Source organism: Poromitra crassiceps (assembly GCF_964638095.1).
Source record: "Poromitra crassiceps genome assembly, chromosome: 18".
NCBI lineage: Eukaryota > Metazoa > Chordata > Actinopteri > Beryciformes > Melamphaidae > Poromitra > Poromitra crassiceps.
The window spans coordinates 27696392-27716262 of record NC_139636.1 but is presented as its reverse complement, the minus strand read 5'-3'; the positions used below and the strand labels follow the sequence as shown (position 1 = coordinate 27716262).

The 19871-nt window shown below is 47.2% G+C and overlaps 1 protein-coding gene across 1 annotated transcript in view; it reads left to right on the top strand.

Annotated features, from left to right (window-relative positions):
* The window catches only part of mctp2a (multiple C2 domains, transmembrane 2a), a 49011-nt gene extending 29557 nt beyond the window's left edge, over nucleotides 1-19454 (top strand). The window contains exons 18-23 of the mRNA XM_083654496.1: nucleotides 2738-2857; nucleotides 5109-5150; nucleotides 13002-13111; nucleotides 13225-13334; nucleotides 15971-16068; nucleotides 18269-19454. Coding sequence (XP_083510622.1) covers nucleotides 2738-2857; nucleotides 5109-5150; nucleotides 13002-13111; nucleotides 13225-13334; nucleotides 15971-16068; nucleotides 18269-18328 — 540 coding nt within the window. The 3' untranslated portion in view covers nucleotides 18329-19454. The remainder of the gene's footprint in view (nucleotides 1-2737; nucleotides 2858-5108; nucleotides 5151-13001; nucleotides 13112-13224; nucleotides 13335-15970; nucleotides 16069-18268) is intronic.
* Nucleotides 19455-19871: the final 417 nt, after the last annotated feature.

Sequence of the window (19871 nt, the reverse complement as noted above, 5' to 3'; positions counted from 1 at the left end):
AGAAATGGAGCCTAACTTTTGACGGCAATTAAAACGTGGATTATTTTCAATAGAAATTTACACTTGCGCTTGAAAGGTTGCACTTTGTCCGACATGTCCTTTAATCACTCAGCCGGCGTGCTAATAAAACATAAAGCACTTAGCGGGGAATTAGCTGCGTCTCCGTTTTCACAGGCGCTCTGGAGAACGTGAGGAGAGGAGACGAGGCGGAGGTATAGAGTCCTGCCTGGACTCATTACTGAGGGGCTTCCTGACGAGCACAAGTCTCACAGTCTCACACAGTCTGTGCACCTGAGTGAAGGCATCTGAGCGCGCTTTCCCCCAGATGTTCCTCGAACGTTTTTTTTTTTATTAGCGTTTAAAAAAAAAAAAACATGTAAATCCACAATCCCCTCCACACGTGGGCTGACATACCATGAGGGAGGAATGGAGGAGATATTTCTGACAGTTTTGGTTTATACCCTCATTTAAGCACTCAGTTTAGACACAAGGCATTGTATTTTCCTGTAGGCTTTTATCTTGTCCACTGAGCCAGAACGCGGCGAGCAAGAAATTTGCATTAGTGGGCGATTATGAATACCTGTGACAGATTCTCTCTGCCGGCTCCCTGGGCGGAAATGAATTGGCTCCCTCTGTTGACTTGCACAGGGAGACAGAGACCAAGCAATTAGACTTTAGTGGTTAATGTAGCAGCTTTTTGCAGGGAGGCCAAGGAGGTTCAACATTCCTGCTGGGCTCATGTCAGTTTCCAGGCACATCCCCCCCCTCCCCTTTCCTTTCCCTGTTTTATGAGAATGCTGGGGATATGACAGGCTACCTGTCCAGCAGCCAGCTCAATTCCTCTGGGGTGAGGAGAGCGTCGCTTTAGAACAGCCTCCTGGGAACCCAGGTGACAACACATGACGTAGGTTATTCATAACCAAGAGGCTACCTCTGCACATCATGCATATTCATTGTTTACCTTTTTTCCCCCCGCCACCAGCTCAGGTTTTGCGGCTGTATAATTCAAATGAGCTGTTATTATAGGAAAATAACAATAACATATTGTTCGTGTTATTTCTTTTACATCTCGCTCGTGCCCGTCGTGTTTCTGCACGTTGCCTTTGTTCCACCGGGCCGTCTCCCAGATCGTATTGAAGGATCGCAAGCGGTTGAGTGGGCGAAGCCTTTAGGCGGCCGGGGGCCACAGTGTTACGCGTGCATTACGGTACTCATGGTTCACGTTTCCCCCTGGTGGCCGTTTGAACCCAGGCACGGTGTGGCAGTAGGTAGGCTGCCCCCCCCCACCCCCCCAGCAACATGCAGGGACTGCAGGGTCGCTGTGACAGGGGCAGGCTGCTCTTCACAGGCCTGCTACAGAGGCCTGAAGGCCCCAGAGCTTCACATCCTGTCTCAGGCTTAAACTCCACCATATTGTTCCTACTCCAAGCTGCCTGCAGCACACTGCCCTGTATGTGCTATCATCACACAAACCAGCAGTGGTTTAGCATGGCAGTGATGCTCAAAGTTTTGAAACAAAGTTAGCTAAAGAATAAAAAAAATTGACTAATTTTAATGAATGTAAGGAAAGATGAAAGAAAATATAGGGAATATAAATTATGACAAAGAACGCACATTCTATACCGGTCTAACCTCACGACCCACATTTTTAATTCGTCACTACTGTAAGTTGCGACCCAAATTTAAAAATGTTCCCTCACCAAAATGTTGCCTAACTTTGGAGCATTATTTTATTTATTTAGCTCCCTTCCCGACAAGCTAGCATGACACGATTGGTACCAATGCATGCCTTACTGCCTTCTGTAGGTCTTCTAGTTTCATCATGACTCTGGCTCTAAAAAGGAGCCCACTAACTGCCTCTGAAAGACGGGAATATCGGCCGCGGATGTCGGCGTCCTCAAGGAGTAGAACTCTTTTTTTGTGTGTCACCGTCATGCACACATCCGCGACCCACTCAAAACGGCCCCGCGACCCACCAGTTGAGAACCACTATACAGCACTTACCGTACAGTATATATGCCCTAAATGAAGGAGGCCCATATGTCGGATCTATTGGCCCATAATCACACTTATAGGTTTGACGTCTCCGTCAACCTGCTGGTGTGATCCTCCTCACACATTCCTGATCATTTCACTTTGGTGACAGACTCATTAAGCTGTCACTAAACGGGTTTAAATGCAGCCCACCAATTAGTGTTGTGCTGTGAGATGCAGTGTGGGTGCTGTGCAGCGTGCTTAGCACCGCTCCTTTACCGCATTAGGAGGGATTACGCATTCAGTGTGATCCATCTTATTTCTACCAGGGGTCTTGGCTTTTCTCACTATCGTCGCCACGGAGGGGGTAAATGTTGCAAATGCTCCTCCAACTGCCATATGTGCATAGTCAGAGTCTAAAGAGGATTTGATGTGCTAGTTAAAAGACAGCATACCATGCCTAGCCCATGTCATACTTTGTGTTCAGCGGAAAAAGGCATTTAGCCAGCGCTGCGTTATTATTGGTGTATATAAATAGGATTTGAAGATATTAAAAGTTGTCCCCAAATGTCTGCTACTTTCACTAAGAGTGAAATCTGTTGCCATCGGCTGTAGATCTCAGTGGCTTTACAGTCTGTGGTGCTTTTGGTGAGCTTTGAGATGGAGGGGGGTAAAACCCTGCTAGAGAGGGAAGAGGCTTGTTGAGATGTGAGCGCTGTGCTGCTGCTGTGCTCTATACTGTCACGTCCTCCTGTCTCCTCAGATCTTCCTGGTGACGGTGTGGCACTGGGAGCTCTTCATGCTGCCCCTCTTCCTGCTTCTGCTGGTGGGCTGGAACTACTTCCAGCTGAGCACAGGGAGAGCCAGCTCCAACCAGGACCTGGTGAGTCACCCGATTTTCCCCCCTTCTTCTCCCAATTGTACTCAGCCAGCTTCCCCCTGTCTAAAGTGGTCCCAGTCGTCGCTCCACCCGCCTCTGTGGATCCGGGGAGGGTGTAGACCAGTGATACTCAACTGGCGGCCCGCGGGCCACATGCGGCCCGCGGGCGCCCCCTGTGTGGCCCGCGATGGAATTGCAAAAAAAAAAAAAAAAAAATATGCTGCACCTGAACGCGACATGCAAGATACCCGCTGAATAAGTGTCCAAATGTTCATGTCATTCTGGCCAATACTCCACTTATGTACTTAACATAACTAACTATCTGGTGTGCACAACATTGTCAGACTAAATTCCGGCTGACACCCCAAAAACCTACAATCCGCTACAGAAAAATGTATATTGATTGTTTATTAACTGGCCCCTGGCCTTCTATCATTTCACGAAAGTGGCCCCCAGGCAAAGCAAGTTGAGTATCCCTGGTGTAGACTCACGTGCTTCCTCAGATACATCTGCAGTTGCCAGCCGAACCTTTTCACCTGACAGTGATGGGTTCCACCGGGAGGACGCAGTGCGTGCAAAGGAACACGTTAAAGCCCCCTCACCCCCCCGCCAGTTCCCCTCTCCCCGCCACCGACCAGAGGAGGCGCTAATGCAGCGACCAGGACACATACCCTTCTCCGGCTCCCGTCCCCTGCAGACATGACCAATTGTGTCTGTAGGGATGCCCGGCCAAGCCGGTGGTAACGGGGGCGCGAACCTGCGGCCCTCATGTTTGTAGAGGAGGGAATAGACCACTACACCACCCGGATGGGATGTCCCCATCCACACAGATCTATAGAGGCTAGGGGTGCACCGATCACGTTTTTTCCCACCAATCACCGATTGCCGATCGCCTATGGGAAATATCTGCCCAACCGATCATCGACCGCTCACCGATTACCGATCACCGATATATAAACTCCTCAAAGAAAGTTTGGAAACGTTATTTTAGGTTGATTATTTCTCCCCTTTAATAATACCAATTGGCATTATATTTTATATCGTTGGAAAGCCTGATTAGTGATAGGGCTTTTTTTTTTTATATATATATATATGAAAAAATGGCCGATCGCATATTTGAGGTCAATATCGGCCGATACAGATTGCTTGCCGATTGATCGGTGCACCCCTAATAGAGGCCCATTCATTGTCACAGCACCAACATGTACTGTAATGTATGCTAACCCACTGCTGCTGAGACGTTATGGGTATAATACATTTTGCCAGTTTTCTATTGATATGTCAACTTAAACCTGTTACGCTTTTACTACTATCTACCGTATATTACAATGGAATTATTACTACTATATTTTTTGAAACACATGGGAGCTGTTAAGTTAAATGCACGGCACACTTAGGGTTGATAGTGGCACAATTCTGCATGTTGTAGAGCTGGTTAGACTAGTTTCCTACAGCGTCTCCAGAGGGCGACCAATCATCAAGCAGCAAAATGCCGTTTAAATTAAATGACTGCACTTGTATGTATATAATGTCCTGGTAGAGCTGCACTACATTTGTAAAAAGCAGCGGGGGCAGCCCTCTGCAGAACACGCCACTATCTCCTCTCTATCTACTGTTTGCCCCACACACGTCTGTGAAGGTTAATACTGTTCACACTTCCGACTGCCCCCCAATTTCGCCGTGTTGTAAGCCATCTCCTGGGCCAGCTAGGGGGCCTGCTCGCTCACACGCCCTCCCCCAGCCCGGTCATTGTGTTTACGGCTGCTGGCAAAGATGGCGTCCCCGGGCGGGCGACGTTAAAGCCCGGGCTCACCCTCATATCCCCGTGCGGGGAGACCCCCCGTCACCTCCGCGTGACCCTCTGGCCAGCAATGACACAGCTCTGTTCCATCGCAGGCAATGTCACAGTGTGCGCCGCAGCGGGGTCAGGGGTCAGCGGGGGTCAGGGATGACTTGATATAAAGTGATCTAGGCAACGGCATACAAATTAAATGTTTTCCCCCCCCCCTCTCTGTTTTTCTGTGTTGCTTATGTTGTGGAGAGATGAGATTGCTTTGGTGTGACAGTGCTGTTGTAAGGAAGGCCCTCTGTCACCTCTCCTTTTGTGTGAGGTCACCCCTGTGATGCGGTCTCCATGGAAACAGGCCTCTCCCAACAGGGCTGAATGTACTCGCAAGAACATTTCATTACTAGGTGTTTGTTAAAAATGCCCCAGTGCCCACACATGTCCCTCTACCCTTTCTCCTCTCTTTAGGTGAACATGAGCATGGCTGATGATGAAGAGGAAGATGAGAAGGTATTTTATCTTTTATATCTATTTAATCTTCCACCATTTTAAGGGGTAATGTTTTGGTCGAACATGAATAACACTTTTTAGTTTTAATAAGCGTTTCTTTTCCATTCAAATTTGCCGTTCCAAAATGTCAGTTGCGCTATGTAAAAAAATATATAAACGATATATCAGTAGCACAGTGAACCCTAATATCTCTTTCTAAACTCTGAATAACCAAGGTTAAATCAAACGTCCGGATGCTGTCGGTGGTTAGAAATATTTGGGTTAGCAAATGCCACCGATTATTGTTCTTGTACGCGCGGTCATTTGCTTGTTAAAAAGTACAATTTATTCTACCAAAGTAAAGATGTCATACAAGTTCTAGTTGGGACTTTTGCAAAGTTACAATGACAAATATTTCTCAGAAGCTCACTTCTCTGCCCCCAAAATAGAATATTTTCACGCATCCCAAATGAGGACAACATCTATGAAACGGAAACAGCATGTGAACACACACTTCTCCATTCAGCACTTTATCCTATTCCTCTGGGTACTCCAGTGTCACTCTGCAAATGCACTCTGCTGCGATATCGCAGCCCTTTGAAAAGAAATCTATAAATCAACTTTAAACTGTATCATTAATTGAGGTTTGTGCAGCTGTTGGGGATAATATCAGTAGATATTTTGTACCAGACTTGTCTAAATGGAACGGTTACATTGAGAATGACCTTTTAGTACCAGAACAAATCAAGCTAAGTGCAATAACACAGCAATAAAACTATTCTTAATCCAAAAGGTTATCAATCATTTTCACACTTGTTCATTTGTAAGAAATCAACGCTGTCATTTCCTTTAGTAATGTATCTCAATGGGATATTGTTATTACTACAACAAATTTTAAAGTACCCTGAAAATTGTACTCTTCCCCCCCCCCCCCCCCCTTCCCCCACAGCACATATTCAATTACACTCATCCCACTGTTTTCTATGATGAAGGAAGAGTTAACGGGGATGTGTATTATTGCTTTAGTGGAACGAACACAAAGCCTCCAAACCGTGACCCTTGACCCTTGTGCGGCGTGTCTAGGCCCAGGATTCATATCCATAATGTGCTCAGTATATTGGGGCTGTGATGACCCGGGGCAGCTTCTTTTCAAAACACCGGCCCATCCACCAAATCCTGTGTGAAAGGATGGGCTCATTCACGGATGAGACTCGCATGATATGTGTGCACACACCGTGGGGGAAGCGCCACTTGCCATCATCGCTATAGCAGTAACGGACCCTGGTGCCTAAACAAACAGCAGCGATACAGGGATTTCAATGTTTTTTATGAATATTGAATCAGGCTTTTATACACCGAATTTAATAATGTTATCGCCCTTCATAGAATCATTATCACCAGTTTCTTTACACTACTGCAAAACCCCTCTATAAATATCGAGGTGTTTTTGCTTGCTTACTTTTAATGTAGTTTTGTTTGAGAAATGACAATATTTTCAAAATGGTTGAAGAATTTGTGAAAACCCGTGTGTGCTTCAGAACTCGGCCTCGGCCTCTTCAAGCTTTCTTTGAAAGGTTTTCCCCGAGCCTCCTAAAGCCCTTTCACACTCCGAGGAAATGCAATATCTCCTTTCATTTACTAATTAAGCAGTCACCCATGTTTGTTTTAAGCTGTCAGCTTGAATTTAAAGTGGCCTATTTGAAAGCCTTGTTATGGTCTCGCTGTCACTTGAACGTGATATCATGCAGTCAGATCAAGCAGTGTCGCTTTACACCTCCTCTCAAAGTCTTCTTTCAAAAATATTTGGGGTTAAAGAGTGATCAGTGTTAAATTTGATGCCTTCAAAGGCTCTGCGTTTTTTCCAGAGTCTTTTCTCTCACATGTGAATAAAGGCTTTTCCCTCTGAGAAGGTTATGATTACCACTCAAATATGTTTTTATCCCCCCCCCCCCGTTTTCCCCTTGAGGAAGCAAATATGTAAACCTCAGACAGAGAGCAGCAAGAATGTGACGGCCTGACGTTAAAGGGAGACGAAAGGCACGGCCATGTTACAGCAGGATAATACAGAACAGATCCTCTCTTTCCCTGTGAACAAATCTGTCCTCGGGGGGAAGAGACAGCTTACAAATTATGTGTGGGCAAAGTGACTTCCCTTTGGCCTGAGGTATCAATTGTGCAGATAGACAATATTTAATCATAACATAAAGAAACAGAGGAGGCAAAACAAGCCCATAGATCTCCAATACAGATGGATGTGGCCAAGATGAAACGGCCTCTTCCATTGCCCCCCGGCTGGCAGGGCTGGTCTGGGGGTAGAGTTGCTCCTGTAGCCCAGCCCAGGGGAGCCGGGAGGGGGGGAGGGAGGGGGGGGAGGGGGGGAGGGAGGGAGGGGGAAAGCTAGACTGAGCTTTCGGGGGTGGGTGGGGGGAGGGACTCTGTCTCTCACCCCATAGACCACAGTCACCGCTGGGTCTCCTTGAGAGCAGCAGACAGACCCACTAACAGACTGCCCGTGTCATCATCACATGGACCCACTAACAGACAGACTACCTGTGTCATCCCATGGACCCACTAACAGACAGACTGCCTGTGTCATCACATGGACCCACTAACAGACTGCCTGTGTCATCACATGGACCACTAACAGACAGACTGCCTGTGTCATCACATGGACTCACTAACAGACTGCCTGTGTCATCACATGGACCCACTAACAGACTGCCTGTGTCATCACATGGACTCACTAACAGACAGACTGCCTGTGTCATCACATGGACCCACTAACAGACAGACTGCCTGTGTCATCATCACATGGACTCACTAACAGACTGCCTGTGTCATCATCACATGGACTCACTAACAGACTGCCTGTGTCATCATCACATGGACTCACTAACAGACTGCCTGTGTCATCATCACATGGACTCACTAACAGACTGCCTGTGTCATCATCACATGGACTCACTAACAGACTGCCTGTGTCATCATCACATGGACTCACTAACAGACTGCCTGTGTCATCATCACATGGACTCACTAACAGACAGACTGCCTGTGTCATCACATGGACCCACTAACAGACAGACTACCTGTGTCATCATCAAATGGACCCACTAACAGACAGACTGCCTGTGTCATCACATGGACTCACTAACAGACAGACTGCCTGTGTCATCATCACATGGACTCACTAACAGACAGACTGCCTGTGTCATCATCACATGGACCCACTAACAGACAGACTACCTGTGTCATCATCACATGGACCCACTAACAGACAGACTGCCTGTGTCATCATCAAATGGACCCACTAACAGACAGACTGCCTGTGTCATCATCAAATGGACCCACTAACAGACAGACTGCCTGTGTCATCAAATGGACCCACTAACAGACAGACTGCCTGTGTCATCATCACATGGACTCACTAACAGACAGACTGCCTGTGTCATCATCACATGGACTCACTAACAGACAGACTGTGTCATCACATGGACCCACTAACAGACAGACTGCCTGTGTCATCAAATGGACCCACTAACAGACAGACTGCCTGTGTCATCACATGGACCCACTAACAGACAGACTGCCCATCTCATCATCACATGGACTCACTAACAGACAGACTGTGTCATCACATGGACCCACTAACAGACAGACTGCCTGTGTCATCAAATGGACTCACTAACAGACAGACTGTGTCATCACATGGACTCACTAACAGACTGCCTGTGTCATCACATGGACTCACTAACAGACAGACTGCCCGTGTCATCACATGGACTCACTAACAGACTGCCTGTGTCATCACATGGACTCACTAACAGACAGACTGCCCGTGTCATCACATGGACTCACTAACAGACAGACTGTGTCATCACATGGACTCACTAACAGACAGACTGCCCGTGTCACTAACAGACAGACTACCTGTGTCATCATCACATGGACCCACTAACAGACTACCTGTGTCATCACATGGACCCACTAACAGACAGACTGCCCGTGTCACTAATAGACAGACTACCTGTGTCATCATCACATGGACCCACTAACAGACTACCTGTGTCATCATCACATGGACCCACTAACAGACAGACTGCCCGTGTCATTAACAGACAGACTACCTCTGTCATCATCATATGGACCCACTAACAGACAGACTACCTGTGTCATCATTACATGGACCCACTAACAGACAGACTGCCCATGTCATCATTACATGGACCCACTAACACATAAAAGCCTCCGAGAGCTTTTTGTGCATCAATGTGTTTGTTGGCTCTTTATCGTACTGTGTGAGATGATTTCAGGAACACAGGTGTTTTTTTAATTCCATGTGCTTCTCGTCTTTGTCAGGGGCAAAGAAATATTCAGTCAAGCTTCAGCAATGAATACTGAATATTCAAATTTGGCAGCATTTATTCTAATTAAAATGATGCTAAATGAGCTTTTTTCCAGCTTTTGATAATGCCCCACATGCCTGGGAGAGTGTGTTTACCTTTGTGCGGGAGATCAAATTTGTTCTCCATTACGGCACCTTAAAAGCACGCTTTTTACAATTTGATCTGAAATGAGAATATGATTTGACACAGGTTTTCCAATCAGTAGACATTTAGGATTCATGTAGTCCATCCCCCAGTTTACCAAACCCTTTCCATTTCACAGGGAGCGGTTTTATTTATTTTCTGTTTTCTTGGAGAATTATGCACTCTTGTACCGGCTGAAAAGAGAAACGAACAAAGATAAAGAACATCATCAAATGATGAATGCAGGAAGGACTTCAGTATTTGGCCGCTGAGGATTTGAAGAATGTTAAAGGAGATGAATAATGATAATCATGCGAGCGCAGCCTCTTGATGCATACTTCACAGTACATCTATTGCTCTGTTTTTCCCTCAGAAATGAAAGCCAGCGTGTTTTCTCTTCTCTTCTCTTCCCGCCCGAGCTGTATTTCTGCCCACATTTACCTTGCATGTGTATCTGTTGCAGTTAAATAATGGTTCATATCTTTTATTAGATTTGAATTCTAATTCATGTAATTGGGTCCCTTAAACAAGTTTAAATGGAAAATATGAAAGGGAATCTGAGCCTAACTGATGCGTCTCCATATCTAGCGAGCTATCATTTCTCCACGCGCGGCTCTCTCCGGGTCCATCAGGAGCTCACCGCCATGGATTTGTAATGGCTTTTAGCAGGCGCGCAACACGGTGTTCCCTGCTTTCAATGAAAACTTCGGATAAAGAGCTCAATTAACACCTAATGTGGAGTACAGGGCCCACGTGAACATTACACAGGGGTCGAAGGTTTTGCTCCGGCCCCCATGCTAGCGCCGTGCGGTAAGATGATGCGTAAAGAGAGCTACTCCCCTCCTCCCCCACAAGGAGACCCAGAGATGTTAATCTCTTTAGCTATCTCACAGAAAGCATATTTGAGATAGTTTTTCCTTTTTTGGAGCGCGCCCGAAAACCTCCAGCGTCCGTCCAGATCCGAGGCCGGTGGGGGGTGGGGGGGGAGGAGGCTCCGCTAGTGTGGGAATTGCTCTCTTCCTGCGCCTCTCGTGGAGGAGCCCGGGCCTGGCGGTGGGGAGTCGTGGAGGAGGCCGGGCCTGGCGGTGGGGAGTCGTGGAGGAGGCCGGGCCTGGCGGTGGGGAGTCGTGGAGGAGGCCGGGCCTGGGCGGTGGGGAGTCTCTGTGTGCTGGCAGACACAGTGTTCCCATGGGCCCCCCTCATGAAGCTCTGATAAAGGCGGTCTGTCTGGACGCCGTCACCACACACGGCCTGGGGGGCTCGCAACCTAAACATCTAGACACCTCAAGCCTCTCCTCCCCCACGCATACACACACTCACACTCCCCTTCTCCCTTTCACTGGTCCTCCTCCGCCCTCCTCTCTGTCATCATCCCTGTCATTATTTCCTCCTTTTGATCTGAGTCTTCTCAGGCCTCTTTAGCTTGTGTTACTCCTCGTGTTATCTCCCGTCACTCCTCCTCTGCCTCTGGAAGCCTTCACACACTCTTCACACACTCTTCACACACTCTATTTGCCATTTCCAGCCTTGATGTCGTCACATTTATTTCATTACCGAGACAGACTAAAGCCCCTCCGACATTGACTCATTGCTTTTGCTTTGCCAGCAGGTCCACCGGGTTTACATTACAAACATGTGTGCCAGGTCACACCCACACCGGCATCATGTGCATTCAAACAAAGTCAAGCAAGTGGTACTTGATGTGCAATGTTGGTTTGACTGCTGCTAGGAGGCGCTGTGAGCAGGGTGAGGTGTTTCACTCATGTCTAGCAGTGATGCTAGGAGGCACTGTGAGCAGGGTGAGGTGTTTCACTCATGTCTAGCAGTGATGCTAGGAGGCACTGTGAGCAGGGTGAGGTGTTTCACTCATGTCTAGCAGTGATGCTAGGAGGCACTGTGAGCAGGGTGAGGTGTTTCACTCATGTCTAGCAGTGCTGCTAGGAGGCACTGTGAGCAGGATGAGGTGTTTCACTGGGGACTGCCCCCTAGTCCGACACCTCACGAGACCGACACCTCATGGTTTTGGGTTAGGGTCTGGGGGAGGTTAGGTTTAGGCGTGGGGGTGGGAGAGGTTAGGTTTTGGGTTAGGGTCTGGGGGAGGTTAGGTTTAGGGTTAGTGAAAAACGGGGAATATAGAACCCGGGGAACATAGAACCCGGGGAACATAGACATGATCCCCTGTCCAATGCCTCTTTTTTCGGACTCGTGAGGTGTCGGACTCGTGAGGTATCGGACTAGTGCCATGGCACCGTTTCACTCATGTCTAGCAGTGCTGCTAGGAGGCACTGTGAGCAGGGTGAGGTGTTTCGCTCATGTCTAGCAGTGATGCTAGGAGGCACTGTGAGCAGGGTGAGGCGTTTCACTCAAGTCTAGCAGTGCTGCTAGGAGGCACTGTGAGCAGGGTGAGGTGTTTCGCTCATGTCTAGCAGTGATGCTACTGTAGGAGGCGCTGTGAGCAGGGTGAGGTGTTTCACTCATGTCTAGCAGTGCTGCTAGGAGGCACTGTGAGCAGGGTGAGGTGTTTCGCTCATGTCTAGCAGTGATGCTACTGTAGGAGGCGCTGTGAGCAGGGTGAGGTGTTTCACTCATGTCTAGCAGTGCTGCTAGGAGGCACTGTGAGCAGGGTGAGGTGTTTCACTCATGTCTAGCAGTGCTGCTAGGAGGCACTGTGAGCAGGGTGAGGTGTTTCGCTCATGTCTAGCAGTGCTGCTAGGAGGCACTGTGAGCAGGGTGAGGTGTTTCACTCATGTCTAGCAGTGATGCTAGGAGGCACTGTGAGCAGGGTGAGGTGTTTCGCTCATGTCTAGCAGTGCTGCTTGGATAGGTCAAGATATCTCTTCAAAGCTGGGACTGACAGATTAGTCACAACACGTTGAGACGCGGGTCTCTCCAAAGTTGCCAGGCCCCGGCCCTTCTCCTCTAGGTCGTCTCGTCTGCCTGATTGCGGATTGCCATCTTGTGTACTTTCCATCTAACAACAGATAGTCTGGATTGTGTTGTTTTTGGGGTACTTTCCGACTAGCAGATAGTCTTGATTGTGTTGTTTTTGGGTACTTTCCGTCTAGCAGATAGTCTGGATTGTGTTGCACTTGTGCAACAGCTCTATTGTGCGACGCAGACAAAAGCTGAGATCTCTCAGCCGTCCACGCAGCGGCTCGTGAGCACGGAGTCCGTCTCATCTTCAACAGCATTCTGAACATATTCTGCGTTTGCTCATTACAGGCCATTCAATAGATACATCAGCCATAATAGCAGAGAGAAAGTGCTCTTTGTCTACCTTGCCCAACAGTTGACATACAGTACAGTGTACCTCATCAGTGTCTGTCATTCTTTTCTTCTTTAGGAATCCGGAAGAAAAGGTTTGATGGACAAGATTCATATGGTGCAGGAAGTAGTCATCACCGTCCAGAACATTTTGGATGAAATTGCGAGCGTGGGGGAACGAATCAAGAAGTAATTCAACCATTTCCTATTTGTTCTACTGTGTTGATTTTACTCAAATTATTTTCATGCAATTTTCTTTTTGAAGATATCCGCATTAATCTGACACAATCATTCATCCACAGCATATTCAACTGGTCTGTCCCGTTCCTGTCCTGCCTGTCCTGCTTGGTGCTGTTTGTGGCAACAGCAGTGTTATATTATATCCCACTGCGCTACGTTGTGCTGATATGGGGTAAGTTCTATTTTTTTCCCTTTCATAAATAGTATAAAATCTATACTCCTGGGGCGTCTGGGTAGTGTAGAGGTACAAGGCCTCGCCTACCACCGCGGAGACCCGGGTTCAATTCCTGGCAGCGGTACATCTGGCTTGGTCAGACATTTCCACAGGCACAATTGGCCGTGTCTGCGGGTGGGAAGCCGGTGGGGTATGTGTCCTGGTGGCTGCACTAGCGCCTCCTCTGGTCGGTTGGGGGGGGGGCCTGTTCGGGGGGAGGGGAACTGGGGGGAATAGCGTGATCCTCCTACGCACCACGTCCTGCTGGTGAAACTCCCCGCTGTCAGGTGACAGATGTACTGGAGGACCATGTGCTCGTCTACAACTCTCCCCGAGATCAGCAGAGGGGGTGGAGCAATGACTGGCACAGCAGAAGGGGGAATTGGCCAAGTACAATTGGGGAGAGAAAACAAAGATTAAAAAAAATCAGTACTCTTATAACCAGCATTGTTGCAAAACTCAGTTCCAGTTGACAGCTCTTATGCATTCTCCCCAACTTCAGCAAAATCCAGCATTTAATGAAGTTACAGTAAGAACTTCCCATCCCGACACCTCTGCAGATGCACAGAGATCAGACAGGATGTGGGCTGCTGTGTGCGAGGCGAGCAGAGCCCAGCAGAGGCAGGGCCTAGGGTTTGTGTGGAAAACAAAGCAAGAGGTAGAGTAGCAGGCTGTATATAATGCATGATGTCCTTGGGCAGTCTGTAGGCTCCTGGTCTAGCCTCTCATTATCTGCTGTAGTCATACAGAACAGACAGTCCTCTCAGTGGTCAGGGAGAGATGCTGCCCTTAACAGGCTCTCCTCCTCCAGCTGTAAGCCCACAACCAACTGCCTTCAACACAATCGATACCAAAAAACCATCGTATCAAACAAAAAAACGCACACTCTGAGACACTCCTCTGCCTCCCCAGTTAACCCCCATCGCTGTGGTTGCAAGGCAAAGCCTTTCAAGTTGTTTGCACATATTTAAGTCCTTAGGTTCTTTGTCTGCACGTTGAGGTACGGGCAGTACCAAGCTGTGAATATAATGGTCCCATTACAGCAGGACCCCAGAGATACAGTAGGCTTCTCTCTGTGCTATGCAGCCCATGTGAAAAGTAAATATAGATGAACGAGAAATGATCAGATTGAAGAAATCAACACATTTGGAAGGAAAACTCATTCTGCACATTGGAAGAGAAGTGCTGTGGTTTGAGTTGCTACTCTCTGCTAGTTAAAGGTATACTAGGCAACTATTTAATTAAAAAAAATATATATATATCCTTATAGAAAAGTTTCCCCTCAAAAACATTAATTCTGACCCACACAATACTGTGGCAGTTTGTTTATGTGGACAGACCAGTGGGCAAGCCCACCCCCTTTCCCAGGAAGGTGCGGAAGTCTTTGTTTAAGCTGCAATTAATCGAATGGCCACTTGGGCTCGGGGGCAGTAGGCAGATCTCCCCATGTTAAAATGCCCGACTTTGTAACAGGATTAAACATCTTTCCAGTTAGGGGCGAAACACGGTTTTTGGTCTATATAGCTAATTTCATAACAACTGTAAGACGGTAATTTTTTTATATATAACTCGCCCATTTGGAGTAAAATAGATTATAGAAAAGGGGGTGATTGACAGATCGCCTGTCCCACTCTACTGACGATAAAATCAAGATGGGGACAGCCAACGTTTGAACTCCGCCAGGGAGAAGAAATTGAATGGGATAGCTACGTCCATATTATTTATGTCTATGGGACAGACACTGCCCTGTGTATTTTCGTGGTTGAACATTGTTTTGCTGTTCTGTGTTTATGCGGTCAAGTGAGCTTGACAATACATAGGAAGAGAGAGAGCCAGAAAACTGTTGAAAGGCAGGGATTCAAAGTTTTTTTTCCGGATAGTTTCACAACGGTTATGTTGTAAAAGCACAAATAAACACACACATACCTCCAAACCATCGAGGTATGAGCTCCAAACAGCTCGCAAAATGATCTGGGAAGGAGCTCCATTTCCTTGTTTAGTCTGCTCTGCTGAGGCGATCCACTCTCACAACAGCGCTGTGAGCAATGTTACTGGCTGGTCGCTATACAACCCACGTGGACCTCTACACAATGTATCCGCCTAAATACGTCCCGGCCAAACAAATGTAAAAAGCACCAAAATCAGGCAGGGGGCAGCGTCTGCCTTGAGGGGAAACTTTTCTATAAGGATAAAAAAAGAACCCTAACCCTTTTAATGAAAAGTTGCATAGTATACCTTTAATGTATTCCAAGAGACCTGCGTTACCTTTGGGTGTCACACAGTAACACATGTTGAGCAGCCAAACTGGAAGGCTCATTTGGGACGTTCTCGTGGATGTGTGCCTGCTGTTTGAATTAAAATAATAGACGCGATTGTTTATCTATTGCTCTGGCTGTACAAGTCCCAGTTGTACTGGTCTGTCTTGAATTCAGTTTGGCTCCCAGGGATCAATTGAAATAGCATTGCATAGTGCAATTTGAAACACATTGGTGGAAACATGGGCTAGGGTTACAACTCTTTTCTTTTTTTTGCTCTGTAAAAAGATGCCGGTTGGTATGACACCTTTATTTATTAATGTGTTCTTGTTTTCACAGGCGTTAACAAATTTACCAAGAAGCTGCGCAAGCCGCATACTATTGACAATAATGAAATACTGGATTTCCTCAAGAGGGTGCCTTCTGATGTTCAAAAGGTAAGGGTCCAATTTTACATACAGATAGGGAGGGAATTCCCTGAAGATATCTGCATTATTTGCTCTAACACAATTCCCAAGTGCTGAGGAAATATCCTCTGGCTTTGTTTGATTATTAATGGACTCTCGCCTCTTAAAGCACCCCTGGCCCAATTACTCCTCAGTGCAGTTTTGATGTAGTCGCCCTAGTGGAGAGACTCTGATCTGTCCTCAGCCACATCGCCGCAGCCGTGTCCGTGATTAGCACTTTTGTCCCTGTGATCGTAGCGCCGCGACATTGAGGTCGGTGATTGGCCGAGGGCCGGCAGAGGGCAGGTGGCGCGCCTGGTGATTGGCCGAGGGTCGGGCAGAGGGCTGGTGACGCGCCCGGCTGTGGTGTCAGTGCACACGCTCTGACGTGGCCTCAGTCACTTCGGGGCGGAGGAGTCAATTAATGTAGTGGTGAGCCCCAGTCGTCCTGCTGGGTGCCATATGTGATTATATATTAGCCACGGCTGATATGCCATTTGCATTTACATCACACAGCTAAGGAGAGCTGTCAGGGCGGCGCTGGGCGTTCACTTGTTCTCCGACTGAGTTTTGTATTTTTTAGCCTGGCCAGGAAATGGAGTTGCCACACAGGGCCTTCGTCTCCCAGGTACTCTGCAGACAGAATTCAGCCAGAAAGCTTGACAAGTCTGGATCTGGGAAGACACTCTCTCACCCCAGCCTCTTTCTCTGCCGCACCCTTCATGTCCTCCCGCTGCAAGCCATTGCTGATTTCCCTGTGATGTTGTTGGGAGGGGAGGCTGTGTTGTTTGAGATTTGGCTGACTGAGTTGGCAAAACAAACTGGTGAATAAATTTTGATTCCGAATCCTTTGTATGTCTTCTTTCCCAACGGGGATACAACGTTACAACGTTCAAGCTTTTGAAAATGACTCACTTTCAAATCGCACGGAAACAATACTTTTTAGCCTGGTTTAAAAGAGAAAACCACATCTTGAGAATTGCCTCGAATCATTAAAAAAGAAAAACGCCCTTAAGATTCATCATGAGTACGTTTCATTATGTACTGTGGAAAAATAACCTTAACATCGTATACACAGGAGACCCAAAACAATAGAGCACACATTTTTGTTTTTGTTGACTTAGAACTTCGTTCCTCAGATAGGTGTGGACACAAATGCAGCACAAAGGCTGAGAATGGACTCCTGTCTTTCTTGCAAATGTGACTTGGCAATTAGTGCCTGGTGCACATCTACAAAGTGGGCCTCAAACGAGGACTTCTGACAACAGCGTGTCTGTCCTGCAAGAAGAAGCATCTGTCAGTTCTGAGGACATTTTCATGTTCTGATGCCACTTTGTTCCCACATTCCATTTCCCATTCTAATAATGGAGAGCCGCTCATTAGCATAGAGTTCTTACCTTTTATTCAACACATTCACCGTATTGTGGGAGCTCGGCAAGCATGCTTCAAAAGCAACTTTTTCAAATTTCAAGCTTCTCCCTTTCAGTTTTCCCTATGATCAGTCTCCTTTTGGATTGTGATTTGGAAAAAATGGACAATTGCATCTTATTGCATGAATGTCAAAGAATTTTCTGAAAAAGATGGGAGTCTGTGAAACATGAGTCAAATTATGTTGGGCATTGAGTGTAATTCTACTGACATAGCTCGCAGAAAGGAAACAAGGTTGTAAGTTCAAATATCATATTTCAGGTCTCTTTCAGGTCTCTTTCCCCCCCCCCCCCTCCCCCGAAAGAAATCAAAGTCAAATTTCGAGGTCCTGTATTTGCCACAGAGAAAGTTATACGTTCACCGGTGTTGGTCGCGTCTCTCCACCTAAACAACACATGCCCTCGGCTATTCTTAGCCTTTTTTACAAAGTTTTCTTAAGGGGACATAAGTTGTGGTGAGTGATTATGCAGTTTACAACTCCCTCACTGGCCTGGCAGGTCATCGCAACAGTTGATGTCTGTTTCTAATATTGTGATTGTGGTGGAGGATGAGGGGGGGGCGTACGCTGGTACGGAACCCTTGACTCTTCAAATCCTTCCTCTCTGTGATTAATCCCCTCTGCTCCTGTGTTTAAAAAATGATTCATTACAGGCGAGCCCGCCTCGCTTTCCCCTGCACCAGCTCTCCTCAGGGGAGCCATTACCGTGCGCTCCACTGAGCTCGGATTACCTGCCTCTGACCAAACTCCTGTTTGTTTTTACAGGTGCAGCACAGCGAGCCCAGAGCGCCCACCATCCAGAACCAGCCACGCAGGAGACGCTGAGCTCCGGCGCGCGGACACGCTGGATGAAAAGGCCGCGCTCTCCTTTTTGTGTGTGTGTGTGTGTGTGTGTGTGTGAAAATGGTACGGCCCACTCCGTCTGACAACAATGCTCCAGTGCCAGCAGAGCCCGTGACCCCGCGCACCCCCACCGTACCACCCTACCCCCCCCCCCCCCCTCTCCTGCCCCCCACTGCTGAGGGGCAGCCAGCCTCTCTCTCTGGCTTGTGCGCTCGCCGCCGCCCCCCTCTGACAGGGGCTGTGCAGCACCGCGGCCCGGGAGGGCAGCACATGGCGCTGTCAATCACAGACCCGGAGGTAAAGAGAAAAGAGGGCGCTCTGCTCTGCACAGCTCTGCCTTCATCCACGGAGACAATTTAGAAAAGCAATGAAAGGCTTAGCTTACCTCTTACACCCCGTTACGCGTTTTATTGACTTTGGTGAAACTGAGAAATGTGCCTTAAGGTAAAGTTAAAAACACAAGCTTGTCAATTCACAGAAAACAAACCGTGTCAATATTCGTTTTTGCATTATGCATGTATTAATATAATTAGAGGTCAAAAGGTCAATGTGTATTGCAATGCATTTTCCAATAATCATGCTGAATTGTCCAGTGTGTTTTGTCACACACCCGACTTATTAGCAGGAAACACTATTGACTGTGCTTTATATCCATGACTGTAATGTTGCCTCCTAATAATTGTATTATTTTGTGATGTACAGACAGTGTGCGGGTGTTTCCTCTATTTTTGTGGATTATCGTTTTTCTCCTACGAACCGGTCACTAAGATTTACTGTAAATAATAATTCCTTTACCTCAGTATTTCCTATATATACATATATTTTTGCATATAATATTTATGTATGTAATGTCCTTTTTGAAAAATAGATGTGCTTATTTTCATCAAAACTGAAGGATAAGAATAAACTGTCCACTTGCCCTGGACTTCATAATTAAGCAGACCCAGCTGGCAAGGCCAAACTGCCATTTTTCTGAATTAAAATTTGTACAGAAATGTTATGTTACACTGACTACTTTTGAAGTTCTACTCATATGGATTTTTACTTACTAGTATGCATCACTAAATAGAGAATTGCAATGAATATTGAATAAAGATTCTCAGATCTTGATCAGTTTGAGGTGTTTTTCCCCCTCCTACAACGGCACTGTAGTGAGGATGGATTACACCACTTCTTTACTTGAATACACACTAAACACAACTGATTACAGAACACAGCACACCGGCCACCGCTGAGCCTTGGTTAGCGAGCGAGCTGCAGCGTGCCTCCTAATGCACTGCTTTGTTGCCTTCTCACAATAACAGCCAGGGTCCAGATGAGACGAAGAGCTCATCTCAGAGAGAGTACACACTCCATCCTCAGCACTTAGTGCTTTACATTTCCATTAAAACCACCTCGCCTATCTAATGGTCTCACACACACACACACACACACACACACACACACACACACACACGGCTTTCCCATGTGTCTCTCCACAATGGGTCTCCAAGTGGAGGGATGTACAGGATCATCTCTTCCATCA